The sequence below is a fragment of the Ptychodera flava genome, assembly GCF_041260155.1.
Source record: "Ptychodera flava strain L36383 chromosome 23 unlocalized genomic scaffold, AS_Pfla_20210202 Scaffold_24__1_contigs__length_23054250_pilon, whole genome shotgun sequence".
NCBI lineage: Eukaryota > Metazoa > Hemichordata > Enteropneusta > Ptychoderidae > Ptychodera > Ptychodera flava.
In genome coordinates, this window is record NW_027248278.1 from 8,656,819 (window position 1) to 8,671,517 (window position 14,699).

A 14,699-nucleotide genomic window follows, 5' to 3' on the forward strand; every position below is an offset into this window, starting at 1 on the left:
CATTATTCCATATTCTATTTTTCGTATTCTTTTGGCGCTTCATCGTTCATAAGCTCACGTTGCAAATACAATGGGTCACATATTATTAAGCACTTTATTCACTCACATTGTAAAATATTGCTGTCAAAAAACCGCGCTGACAGCTTATTTGCATATAATTAGTGGTACAGAACGAGATGCAATAGTCAACTTAGGCTGATCTCTCACATTTTTTTGGTTTTGCTATGCATGTCTTTCGCATATCGACTCGTTTTCGCTTTCCTCAACACAGTATTCTGTGATAAGAAATTATTTACGCAAGTCTCTACAACGTAGGTCCATGTCTACCTACAACCCCGAGTCCAGGAATGATGCCGATGACCTTGACTTTCACACCGAAACTGTTAAAGGACAGGTACTGGTAACGTTTGCTTAATTATGTTATTGTTTTGTAGGTCAATCGTTAGTTCCGTTTTATCGCGCGATGAAACCGAAGTGTATAATGTGTCAACTCTGTGTTTATACTTGTAAAATGCAGTAAGTAATTATTGTTTACATTTGAATTATAGTCCGGACCAAGATTCACTTGTCAACAGTGAACAATTTTAACATATCCTTTTTCTTATACAAATTTGTTGACGTAAAATACCCCGGCGGTTGACAAACACTACCTTCAAACTTCATTAAATGTGTAGACCTTTTCAGTTTGGAGTGTGCCATTGATTTACAGCAAAGACATTTTCATGTTGCAGTTTAAAATCTTCTTTAAATTTCATTTCTATACGACCAGAGAATGTTTTGATTTCGAAGAGATTTCGCTACAACAATATTGCCGACACCGAAGTTACTATCCCAATTCTTTCTCTTGGACAAAGACAAAACCTATCCTGTCATAACCTATTTCCTTTTTTGTTCAAATGTTCACTCAAGTAAGGTTACTATCGTTTCACCTGGCGTGTATTTGTGTGTGTCAGTTTATTTATTTGTCTGTAAGTCTATACATGTGTCTGTGACATTTTGCTATGGGAATCAAATCCGTAGTACATGGATCCCGTTTGGTAATGTCAAGAAATGGTCAGTTTCTGGTTTATGCGGCATGCACTATGAATGCTAGGCTGTGAAATCAATGACCAAGAAGTCATATATTCTCGGGATGAATGCATCAAATCTTTTGAATCTTCTTAGACACTGACAAAAGTTCATTCTGATTTAGCAGTGTCACTAATGTCAATAAAATTGCTCATTTTCCATATTGAGTGACCTTTCATGAGTAGGTCTCTTCATATGCAATTTTGCGAATATTATAAAAATATTAACTCCTTTTTGTTTTAGACCAGTTCTCTTGCCCCAGGATGTTATTATTTTTTACATCCAGTATAGGCCCAATTAAATCTGCAAAGGATTTGAACAAATTTTATGAAAGTTGCCAAATATGTTAATGATCCCAGGATAGTGACTGTAACAAAATACATTCAGCAGTGTCATGTCAGCCAATTGCCCATTTGCAGACATAATATGGTGTAAGATTATCGAAGACAAAATTTGCTCAACCTTGTAACAGAACTTGCTCATAACAATATGCGAGTGAGCTAAATATATCGCACATATGCATTTTTTGTCAAAGTCGAGCATTGTGATTTTGCAACGAGGGCATCTGTATACCTCTCTTCTCTCTCTCTCCTCTCTCTCTCTCTCTCTCTCTCTCTCTCTCTCTCTCTCTCTCTCTCATATATATATGAGCATGTCTATCATATATATGTATGTGTACATGTATGTATGAATGTATGTCTGTATTTATGTATATGTGCCCGCGAGGATGTATGGTGACAATCCACATAAGAATGATCTAATTACTATTTATATCCGTTTCTATGTTTCTGTAATTAACACTACCATCACATCTTCGAATGCCATTCTTGCCCAACTGCCTTTCACAGTCAATGCTACTTCATACTTGCAACACATCTCATTTTTGAGTCACAATGGATACAAAAAACTATTTAAGTACTTAAGTTTTATAATGTAATTCACAATGTAATTCTTTATAAAAACTCCTTTTACAGCGATAAAATAATTCTATACATTTGCCATGAAATAAAATTACTTGCTATGAAAATTTACTGAAATCATAGGCGAACCTCTAAATCTATTGAAGATTAATAGGGACACCAATAACTTAAAAAAATAAAAATACAATACTGCAAGATTTACTGACATTAAAACCACTCAAAACATTTAAATAACAGTAACTAACTACAATAATATAGAAAATGTAGTTGTATGTAAATACATGACCAGACATACATACATAAATACATACATTATGAATATATGTGTGTAAACACCACTTGAACTTTTGGGGAAAAACATTATATTATATGGAATTGATGACATATCTAGGAAGACATCAACTAACGTGTTACACAAAGACATTTCAAAAAGGTAAAACCTACGTCCCTTCTCATTACTTACTTAAAAGGTTTCTTATTCATGATTTCACTGAAATTGAGAGAGCTGTCTTGTAAGATATTTGACAAATGTGTTCAATTAATGAGGGTTCTGAAAATGGTGACAGATTAAAAACAATATGTTTCCCTATTTTGCAAGAGTATCATGGATACCTAGACATATATTATGTGCATCAAATTTATTACAATTGTGGTTTATAAAATATCTCATCATGCTCATGGCTTATCAAAACAATCTCTATTATTCTTTACACGATAACTGTGGCTTAGTTTAACTTAGCAACACAATACAAATGATTGGACTAAGATGAAGGTATCTCTCTCTCTCTCTCTCTCTCTCTCTCTCTCTCTCTCTCTCTCTCTCTCTCTCTCTCTATATATATATAATATTTGAATAACTCAGTTCTATAAGTCATCAGATTGTTTATATATATATATATATATATATATATATATATATATATATATATATATATATATATATATATATATATATATATATATATATATATATATATATATATATACAAGAATGAATGCCACGACATTTCGGTAAAAACAGTAGATTTCAATAAAGGTCTGCATCCATTGTGATGTGCAGCTAGAAGATAGGAGCTCGCGCAAAAATTGAAGTACAACTGCTTTAAAACAATTTGCATACAGCAAAACTTCACGTTCACAAAAATGCCATAGTTAAAATCTGCATGTAACCATTTAGTAAGATTCAAACGTCCTTGTGCCACGCATCGGCACCAACAACCATTTCGTTTACTCAAATGTTATACAAAAACAGGCAATCTATGTCTTATACTGACAGATAAACTTGACAAAGCACAAAGTCATCACAGGACACCATCAGATCTATTGAAGGTAACAAAGACACCTAACAGCCCTATATTATATAAGCAAAATGTCACCTGAAGTATTTTTAAGTCTAAATTAACCAGATGTGGTAATCATAACAAGGCATTACATCATGAGGTATGACTCATACCTAGCCTAACTACGTTCTCATTAAAAGTTTGTAAACACACAATGGACAAAAACTAATATATCTAAACAACCATTTCAAAGAACCGAAAACTCAACCTGTGTGCCCCCCTTTTAATGTTACCCATCACACTAACGATATTGAAAAATGTACTTGTAACCCTTGTTAAGCCAATTTCAAATTTCACCATCGGGTCAAGTTGGTTAAATCTTGTAAAGCGGAGCAATAGAAGATAACCCATATGGTGGCACATTTCACATTTAAATATTTGAAATTGTACATTCCAAGGCCCTAACAGCGAAGATAATATAAACACGATTTTCATGGACTAAAGGTGCTACATTATACCAGGCCAAGCAGGTGTAAATATAGCTCAATACCAATTTTACTGACTTAGCAGATGGGGAAGTGATAGTGTCCGGCAAGAAAAGTTAAAAAGAGCCCTCTGCAATCCCTGGTTTTCAAATTGGCGAATGCCTGAAGTGCTCATCTACACTTTGATCGATCTTTTACCGTCCATTAAAACTCTTATCTACTGAATAATCTGATAGGGTTTAAGCAAGACAATGGCCGCATACATGCAAGTTTTTCCACTCCTTTTCACAATCAACTAAACACCACCAGCAGTGGCAGCTGGTGGTCTGGATGCCACATGTTTCACAGACTTATTCTGTCATGACTGATGTTTGATGGCCATCTAGATGAATGACTTAGCACCATATTTCACCCTGTTTTTCTAAAGGTCTTACATGTTTACACTACAAAAAATTTGAAAAGCTTCAAAATGAGGTGGATGCCCACTGGTATTAGACGTGCCAAGTGACCTTTGAACATGGGAAATTAGACTTTTGTGTTGTTTCAAACTTCATTTCTGAGTACATTGTTAGGCCCTGTGTACAGCTGCACCCCGTTGAGCATTAGTATACAATACAGTCTGTAGACTGTGACCATGTACCTCCTATTTTGACTTACAAATTGGTGTGTGGCAGGTGCCACATGTGGGGGTAGGATGCGCTTACCCTTTAAAACACCTGACATGACATACCATTGTTGTCTTACAGGGGTTCCATATATCTTTCTTTCATACCCTTGACTGTGTTTTATGTACCAATACTTTGTTCATAGGCTTGCTGTGCTTTATTTGTATACAATACTCCTTGTTATACTGGTACACCTTTTGACCTAACCTTTTCACCTTGATGATCCTTGGGCTTCTGGCATCATAGCCCTGCACAGATACTCTGTCATTATGCAAATACATGTACTTTATCTGCATCTGTAACGATGACATTGTTAGCATCATCCACTGTGATGCCTCTGGGATCACGTAGCTGGGAGGGACCACTGACACAACACACAAACCTTCCCCTTTCATCAAACTTCTGAACCCTGTTGTTGTAACAATCACAAACATAAACATTGTCTTCCCTATCAACGCTAACTCCTTCTGGACATACGAAGGAGCCCTCCTCATCCCCTTTCTGTCCAAATGCAAACAGAGCATTGCCTTCCGATTCAAACACTTGTATTCGATGATTATCCCTGTCTGATACAATAACTTGATCTTTGCTGTTGATTGCCACACAAAGAGGGCTATTTAACTGGCCTAAACCAGACCCCTCAGTACAGAAGGACTTTCTGAAACTGTAACGCCCACCTTCTTTAGCAAATATTGCTATCGAATGCTTGCCATTGTTAACAACATACACATACCCACACACCTCATTGATGGCTATGCCCCATGGAAACCTGAGTTTTGATTCACCAAACCAGCCAATTACTTTGCCTTTCCTATCAGACACAACAACCTTATTATTCTTGGCATCTGTTATGAAGTACTCATTCCCGGAAGACACTGCTATGCCATGGGGGAGAATAGGTTGACTTAAACCAACTAAATTAATGACCTTCTTCTGACCCTTTCGCAAATTTATCTTTTGGACTCTCTTGTTACCAGTATCAACCACCAGGAGTTTCCCTCGTTTATCTTGAGCGACATCACGAGGAATAATGAACTCTCCGGCTTCCTCCCCTTCCCCTCCAACTGCCTCAATCCTCTGCCATGGTGGTAATGCATGGATAATCCATGGCGATCCCTCAATATTACGTCTACTAAACTTTACAAACAGCTTGTATCTACCTATGCTTGGACATTCAAATTTCATCACATGGGTTTCGTTACCAATATTTCCCTGGCTTTCACTTAATTCCAAGTCTTTAGAACCTCCCTCAGGATCCTGTAATGTTCCTGCTATCTCTCTACTGATCATTGGCTTCTTCTCACGGACTTTCAAGTTATTTGATTGGATGCTGAAATGTATCTCTTCACCTGCTTTTATTCGTCGTTGCGGTTTGATTCCCAGAGAGAGACAATCAGGTGATATGGTGTCATATTTTATACATCCGATACTGGTTTGCAAGGAATTATCATTTGGATAGAATTTTGGCAAGCTGCTGACATCAGAAAAGAAAGGAATTTCTGCAGAGAAGAGCTGAGCTGTGTACTGTTGCACCATGGGATATGATGACACGACTTGAGCAGCATTACCGTATGATTTCAAGTTGTTCACCACAGTTATTACCTCGTCGACAACCTTCTCACTTTCCTCAAATAGGTTGATCTCCTGTTTAAGCATTTCTTTGTTGTCTTCAAACTTTCCCCGAAGATTTTCCAATAATCTTGCTTTTGCGGCATTAACCTGATCGATAGTCTTCTCTGCATGTCTCTCGATCGACAAACACTCTTCTTGATATTCCCGCTCTATTAACTCCATCATTTGTTCAGAGTTACTTTTCCGCAAACAATTTGTTTTCTTCTTTTCATGAACACGGTCAAGTACTCTTGAGAGTGCCTGTTCGAATTTTTCTGTCACACTGAGAAGGCTTACACATTTATGCTCTTGAGAACTGTGATCTCCTTTCGAGCATCGAATACAGACTGGGACATGACATCTTTCACAATAGAGTTCAAGGACATCCTGTTTGTGCATAGAACAGTACACCATAGGCTGGATCAAAGCCTTGTCCTTCCCCTTTGCACTGTTGTACTCCTCTACAGTGAAGATTCTGTGCTTCCTTGTGGTCGGAATAATCTTGTGATGGTTGGAGCAGTCAGCACAGATATTAAGCATGCAGTCAACACACACAGCCTGCATCAGGTGCAGCTGGCAAATCTCACACTTGGTATCACTGACTGGATCATGACGGATAACAATATCCTTCAGCTGCTTTATCAGATAACTCGGCTGCAGTTTCTCCACCCCACCTGCCGGAACCTTACAATCTTGATTGCACAGGGGACACTTGAATCTTGCGCCAGCCTTCACATGTTTATCCAAACACTTCTGGCAGAAAGAATGCTGGCAAGGTAGGCATTTGGGGTTCTCATAAACTTCAAAGCAAATGCCACAGTGGAGGAAGTCTTCCTGTATTCTCCTCCTCATCGTGGATACCCCAGGTTTTGTGTTACTTCCTCCGGTGGCCATGCTTCTTCATTTGACAATTTCTAGATACTGTAATCATACTTAGGTACTGCTATGAAGGATTCATTCTGACATCTGGAAAATATTAAAGATACTAAATTAAAGATTTATATCCATCCCTGTAGAAATAAATTGATTTCCTTTTTTTCGTTTTATTTGTATACAAGTGAAGAAGATCACTTGTTCTCTATTTGAACATTCTACCATAATCTACATGAAAGTTTATTTAAGAAATGGTCAATTGCTTTGACAATGATTTGGTATGTTGACTTTTCATGGCTTGCAATACTTGCATTAAGATATTGTTTATGCTTAGCATACTGACAATGATAAAGATAATAATGACATTTTTGCTAATGTACATGTATTTTAGTTGTTTGTGTTTACCACGTTCATGTTTGACCACTTTTTATAAGCCAATTCTCAAGAGGCATATATACAGGTATGCCTAAAGAATTACCTTACATGTAACTGTGTTTTACACCTTTACCCATTAACATTGGGGTTTACTCCATAAACATGTTTGTATACTCACTATAAAGGCTTCTTGACATTGAGATTCAATTATCACACAGGTATCTTGAGAAAAAATATGCACTTGGGCCAGTATGTTCAACATTCATGCCATTCTTGCTAGCTGACCATACAAAGCTGCAATCATAGAGGAAGCAGAACATAGATTCTTTTGTTTTGTTTGATAATAAATTATGATATGATTTACATGAAAAAATAACCTCTATTTCACTAGGAAGAAACACAAAACTAAGACTACAGGCAAAGAAGTGTAATCATACGCGTTAAGTGAAATTTGGAAAGATAAATGGCACAAGGAAAATCCTGTGCAAAATGTGAGTGCATAAATTTTGTATCTGCACAACACATTCATTGATTGCAGTTGTTTGTAACACCTCCATATACTTTCTTTGAATCAACACAACACCGCAGATATCATATGCATTGGTATGGTTCAACGATGTCTATTTGATATATATGGTACCTGAAGGCTGTAACATGGTTATGCAATTATGTTATACGGGTTCCCCTACATACTTTATATGATTGCAATCATGTTTGAAATAGTCTGGGGGCTTACAAACTATTTATCTATGCATCCTGCTCTTAGCAACAACACTTATGTACAAAGTGTTATTCCAGAACTAACTGCGACAGATTATGATAAGCACGTTTGGTGAAGTCTTTTGAAGACTATTCCATCAACCATTTTTGAAAATAGGCGTAATAACTCTGGTTTTGCCAATACTCACTTTCATAAAGTGGCATTCATTCAGGGAGAGAAATAGATGCGCAAGTTGCAAGTTTGTATTGCTCGATGTTTCTTGAAATCCAAAAGCTGCAGCTTTGGCATTAATTTTCCATTGTAAAATATCCTAATGTCCTCTGTCATATTTGCAATCAACCCTATTAAGCCATTTTACCTGCATTTACATCTATTTGTCTCCTTTTCACGACAGATGAGTTGAATACAGTTTTGAGATGCAACTGAATTCTAAAACAGGCAGAGAAAGTCTAGTGTGAATTGATAATGCAAAACTTAAACAGTCAAAATTGAACAAAAGGTAACTAGTTCAGTGTAGCCTGCCTTCTTGCAAGCATGCAACTGCAGCAGACATCGTATATAACATCTCTTAATTAATAAACATAACAATATGATAACTAATAATTAATAAATGTATTATTCCTCCATGAAATCACCAAATATATGATTATATTTACAATCATGCTTATAAAGCAAACAAGACATATTTATAACATCAGTACAGCAGCGCAGTTCTGAATGCTTGCACCAAGACAGAGTTTTGTAACGTGAATGGAGCACTCAGCAAAAAGCTACCTAATCTGTTAATTTGCGACCACAAATGACTCTCCGTCTTTGTTAGTTGTATGATTATCAATAATAAGTTTTGTTGGGGGGGGATTTTTTGGCATGTCCTCTATACTGAAAATAGTGTACGTGTGTGCCCACGTTTTTGATGTATCGTGACTAAATATACAGCATGGCCTACGAAGCTAAATGTTTTTAAGAAACATAGTTTTCCCATCTGAATAATGTAACTTATCATGAATTAACTGGTGCACTACGACTAAGCATTAGTTATTGGCGGGTGTAGATTTTAAAGTTTTTCACAATGACAACAAAGGCACAAGGTAACTTTGTCTGATAATGGTTTTGATGTCTGTGACATTTTCAGATGTTCTAAGATGTTGCTACAGTCGACTACAGGAGATTCACGAGCGCCATAATCGAAGGCACTTCCGCTGCTGTAGACAGATTCAGGCAAATCTGTTGCGAGGATGACAATTAAACTTTTGATGGCAAAACAAACAGGCAAGTACACACTACGCTTATGTTCCGATCATCTTAGTCAACTCACTGCATGCTGTAGGTGACCTTAATCAGTACAATACATGCCTACATGTAAGTGGTGACTGAAGCTAACCATGCCATTGGGATTACTATACTTGTTACATTTTAGTCAATTCTGTGTTATTGTGGCATCGCATTTTGCATTCCTGCTGTTGTGGTGTCATGTTATGCATTAAGTTGGCCACCCCTTCAAATTCCCTTATGCAGAAGCCTGCCACTCACATTCATTCTATGCAGTTATTGGCAAGTAAAGGTAATAATATGCTATATGTTTGACCAAGTGTGTAAATATACTAAGGACAAAATTGTTTGCAAGAACATATCAGGTATCTATTTTATTTCATGCAAAAATGTTTAGTTCAAAATACCATTTGGCTTTATCTTATGAGAAACACTCCCAATAGAATCTGACCTGTCCACGTTGAAGGTATAAAAGAAATTAACATTATAATGACAGGTATTTGTTGTGTAGTGATTGTCTGAGGGAGGCAAGACAGCTGGTCGGAGAAGACCCTACTGAAGACAGCTGGTTGAGAAGTGTTTATACCTCTGCATAAGAGCATGCTAATGAATCTTTGACAAAATGTTTTATGAATCAGGCTGATCCAAATTTACAAGCCACGATTGACATGATTCTTGTACATGGGCTCATGTTAATTTTAATAGTTTCACTCCAGTTTTGTGGTCTCATATTGACCCAGACATTAAAATGTTATAAAAAGCAAGAAATGACAGGGCATTATTTGTGACAATCACTGTCATTTTTGATGTTTTGTCATTTTGTTTTTCTTGTAAACAAGTACATGTAGATTGTCAAACTCCTCTTCTCCCTAATTGAATGAGCTCTCGTCCAATCAGAATGGTGCAATAATATGCAATTTACCAAGTGAATTCTAGTCCGGAGTAACTTTCAGTTGTAAACAAATTAATAAGCCTTATATACGATGCAAGCTGCATTGACAGTTTAAATACCAAGTATTTCGACAGAATTTCAGAATTAGAACAAGCAATTGTATTTTACAGATAGAACAAAAATACTCAAAAATGGATCAATGTTTAATAGCCAATAGAGCATTACAGTACTGGGTTCCTTCGGATACACCAGAGTCGTCATCTTGACCATCCAAAATAAAATGTGACCAGGAGTTTTACACTTGCCTGATATATGATTTGTTTTTGTAATCGGAAGGTGAATTAGCACGTCATTCAAGTTGCACAGACCTAATAACACCTTAAGCACCTCAAAAGTGAAAGACAAACATTTGCTTAAACTTTCCTCAAGGAATCTTTGAACCATTCTCTTTCAAAAGCAAGAATAACCAGATATGAACTGAAAATGCTTACGTGTTTCATTATATATTGCAGTTATGTGTAAATTTGAACCTTTGTCACATGTTTGCAACTTAATTGAAAGTGTTATGATCAACATAATGAATAATATTCACCACAGATTAATTCTAAATCCAAGTATATATCCCCAATCAGGAAAGTTCATTAATATATGCAAATTACGAATTGACTGAAGTAAAAAAGTTAAATGGCTTTCAATAACGTTGTTTTGTAGTATCTTCAATATATGTAGCAAGATTCATTAACTTTAGTCGAGTCTATTCAGATATATATATCTAATAAGAAAAGTTTATTAAATATGCAAATAAGTATTTGGCTGAAGTAAAAATGCTTTGTGACTTTCAACAATTTTATGTCATAGTATCTTTAATGTGTATAGCAAGTGTGGTCCAGTCAATTCAAATAATTTCAAAAGTTCATTAAATATGCAAATTAAGAGTTTGATGAAGTAAAAATGCCTAATGACTTTGAAAAATGTTAAATCATAGTATCTGCAATATACATACCAAGTTTTGTCCATTTTGATCAAGTCAAATCAGATATATATCCCTAATTAGGAAAGTTCATTAAATATGCAAATTATCCATTATCTTTTATGTCACCCCTTAATATCTTTCACAGCTGATATATCTTGGTGTGATCAACATTTGTAGCAAATCTCATCACATTATGTGCAGTCGTTTTTAATATATATCCATTTTTTCTAAAATCATTAATTATGCAAATGAGCACAAAGTTAGCAAGCCACAACCACCGAGAATTAATCAGTTCTTGCCATTTGCAACTTGAATCCATGTACCAGATTTGATTCTGATCTGATAAGCCGTTGTTTAGATATCGAGCAGACAGACAGACATACAGACAGACAGACAGACATGGCTGAGACATATGCTGCAAAAAAATCGGGGTCACCGAGAATTTTTTTTACTAGAAAAACAAATTACTCAAGATTTGGCAAATTGCAGATATTTGAAATTCAAAATGGCCAACATCCCTGTGTTAACTCTATGGAGAAAATAAAAATTTCGATTTTTAAAACAAATAAGACGGTGAAAGTCTTTCTTACTCCATGGGCTTCCAAATGAGCAATAACAAGTGGTAGTTGAGAAAGGAACTGAAAAATTTTGAGAGTCAAGTCCCCGAGGTGCATTGTACTTTAATCAGGGTCTTTTTTCTATCAGCTGTCTTGCCTCCTGTGATAATCCCTACACATTGGACAATTGTCAAGTTAATTTCTGTTACCTCCCAATATGGACTGGTCAAATTCTACGCTACGATTAGCGTTTTCTCATGCTGGCATGAATCTACATTTGACACTTTACAAATCATCAAAAAACTAACCAATTACAGTTACTTGAGCTAGAAGCAATAGTTTATGGAAGACAGGTAGGTATTTGAAATTCAATTTCCTTTGGAATTGTTTACATGTTAATGGATTAGGCATGGTCACTGGTTCACTTGTGACCGTGGTTTAGGTGTCTTAATTGTGCCAGTTTCACTGTTATCCGAACGCATAATTGTAATGTTTTACTCTAGAGATGCAGTTACTAGGAAAATCCAATGAGACAACAATAAATGCTCAATATTTACGAAGGAATATTTATAGGGCTAGTAGCATTAACTTGGTGAATTTTTCACTATTCTTATTTTTAAAATCGACCACTATTTCATGATTTACTCCAAAATCATGTACAGATACACAGTATTCAGCTTGTCAACTCAGCCTGTGCATGTGTAGACTGCATTGTTATTGTTGACAAGTGAATTCTGATCCAGATTAGAATTCAAATGTATTTGGTAACCACGGTTACTGTACCCAACGTAGAGTAACCACGCATTGACAGATAATTTTTTGTATTATTTATCTACTATTTTTTTATGTCCACTACATTTTCTTGTTCTACTATAGAAGTTGTACTCAACTTGTCAACTCAGCCTGTACATGTGTAGACAGCCTTGTTACTGTTGACAAGTTAGTGAATTCTCTGGACTAGAACTCAAATGTAAACAAAAAGTTGATGTTCCAACATGCTTTGGGGAGTAGGGCGAAAAAGTTGTGATCGACATACAAATAAAAAAGAGTGAGAAAAAGTTCATCTACAGTCCCTTTTTAAAGTGCTTGTCATCAGTTTCAGTTAGTTGGCTCTGTTGATATGCAGTACGCGACATGTCCACGCATAATGTAATTAGCGGTTTTGACACGGGTGAACTGACAACACTGAATTAAAATAACTGTACAAGTTCATTTGTTTTCAACTGTCCACTTTGGCAAGATTTTATACCTCTGTGGTTCAGGGGCAGAAGAGCGGCGCCCGCCAATTAGGTTGCTGAATGTGACCATTATTGCTGAAAAATACAAATGGACTCCCTAAATTGCTGTGAATAGTGACAATCGACCAATCAGATAATAGCAGTGGTTCAGCAGAGCCAACGCTGCCTGGCCCTGCAAGATAGTTCCCCCATTACTAAGAGGTTGCAAATCATTAACCTACAATCTGGAATGAACCTCAATAAAAACAGCTGATGACATTAGTCGACAATACGGAATAGGAATTGACCTTGGCACAAATAACTCTGTCTGCTTTTCCAAAACAGTTCCATTCACATCTGACAGGTGGAATTTCGATGGAATCGGCAAAGAACTGTAACCTCTCAGGTAACTTTTGATGTGGAACGAAAAAAAACGCTGCTATTATAAGCTTACAGTACTTTATTCGTATCAGAGTTCAGTTTTGAACTATTTGAGTGGAATGTCTTGGGTATTGTGACAAGACAATGAAAAATACGGCTACAAGCTGTAGGAAGTTCAATTTCAAACGTGAATGAAATACAATGGCAGGTGTAGTGCGATGGGAGAGGTTTATTTTTACAAATGTCACGTTGAATTTTATTCAGATCAGGTCGACAAAAAACGCTGGTCGGTCGGTTCAGGTCAACCGCTGCTCACACACAAAACTGTAGTAATTTCTGTAGTTAATATTACAATAGGTCAAACCTTGGTATACAGCCATTTACTCACACATATATGATCACACAACACGACCGAATAACCAAATATCATCTATAATGTTACAAAACATTTAGTAGGCCTATAATATGCTATATAGCGTCAGTGGATAACAGCCTGCATATTAAATTTGAGGCTTCTTGTGTGTGAATACGATACGATAGGTCGTGTACGCTAGTACAATGTGAAAGGTTTATTTTTAGAAATATCACGTTGTTATTCAGATAACGCCGGTAGGTCGGGCCAGGTCAACCGCTGTTTACACACAAAAACGGCAGCACTGTCTTCAGATTATAATATGTCGGACCACAGTGGAGGGACTGTGTTCGAACCTTTGTATAGCCTAGTATAGGCCTAGGCTATAGCCATTGTTTACATGTACACATATGATCAGACAACACGACCTGGTACCCCTTGTCTATAATGTTACAAAACACAGAGTATAGGGTAAGTGGATAACAGCCTGCATGTGCAATAATGTCAATTTGTGTCTAAATATGTGTGAATACGGCGCCAAACAAACGGTCAACAGCACAAACGCCATTCTCGCGACTGCTGGCCAGGTGAACATAGCATACAACACGGCGCAGCGCAACTGACCTTGAACAATATCTCACAGACATTACGTCGGCGTTTGAAATCGCACAGAATGACCACGCCGTTGTGACCGAAACGTTCCTTTATAGTAACACTATGAACTGGGCTGGAATGTTAGCAATCGAAATAAAAGACAGACTGTACGTGCTGATGCCTGGTGAGGTTGTATGTGTAATGTGGTTTTGTTGACACCTCACATACATGTAGTACACACGCGGCGTACTTGAACATCTGTACATTTTAAAGCCAATCTCACAAATGTGTTCACCTTCGAGAGCTCTAATCTGTAGAAATATTGCCTTCGAACTCTACCTACCTGGTAATTTCGGCCAATTAAGTGGGGACTGGTCTCTTCAACACGCACTCCGATCCCAGGGTGTGTCGTAGCCGTGTGTTGTTGTCGGGAAAAAGGTCAACCTCAGCTGAGTGCGTGTGTCTT

The 14,699-nt window shown here is 36.7% G+C and overlaps 1 protein-coding gene across 1 annotated transcript; it reads right to left on the bottom strand.

Moving 5' to 3' along the window:
• Window positions 1-1,974: 1,974 nt before the first annotated feature.
• On the bottom strand, window positions 1,975-14,699 carry LOC139124659 (tripartite motif-containing protein 2-like). Its single transcript, XM_070690782.1, has 3 exons — window positions 14,577-14,699; window positions 7,456-7,571; window positions 1,975-6,995 (listed from the first exon to the last, which is right to left on the bottom strand). The coding sequence occupies exon 3, from the start codon at window positions 6,921-6,923 to the stop codon at window positions 4,686-4,688; it is 2,238 nt and encodes a 745-aa protein (XP_070546883.1). The 5' UTR covers window positions 6,924-6,995; window positions 7,456-7,571; window positions 14,577-14,699; the 3' UTR covers window positions 1,975-4,685.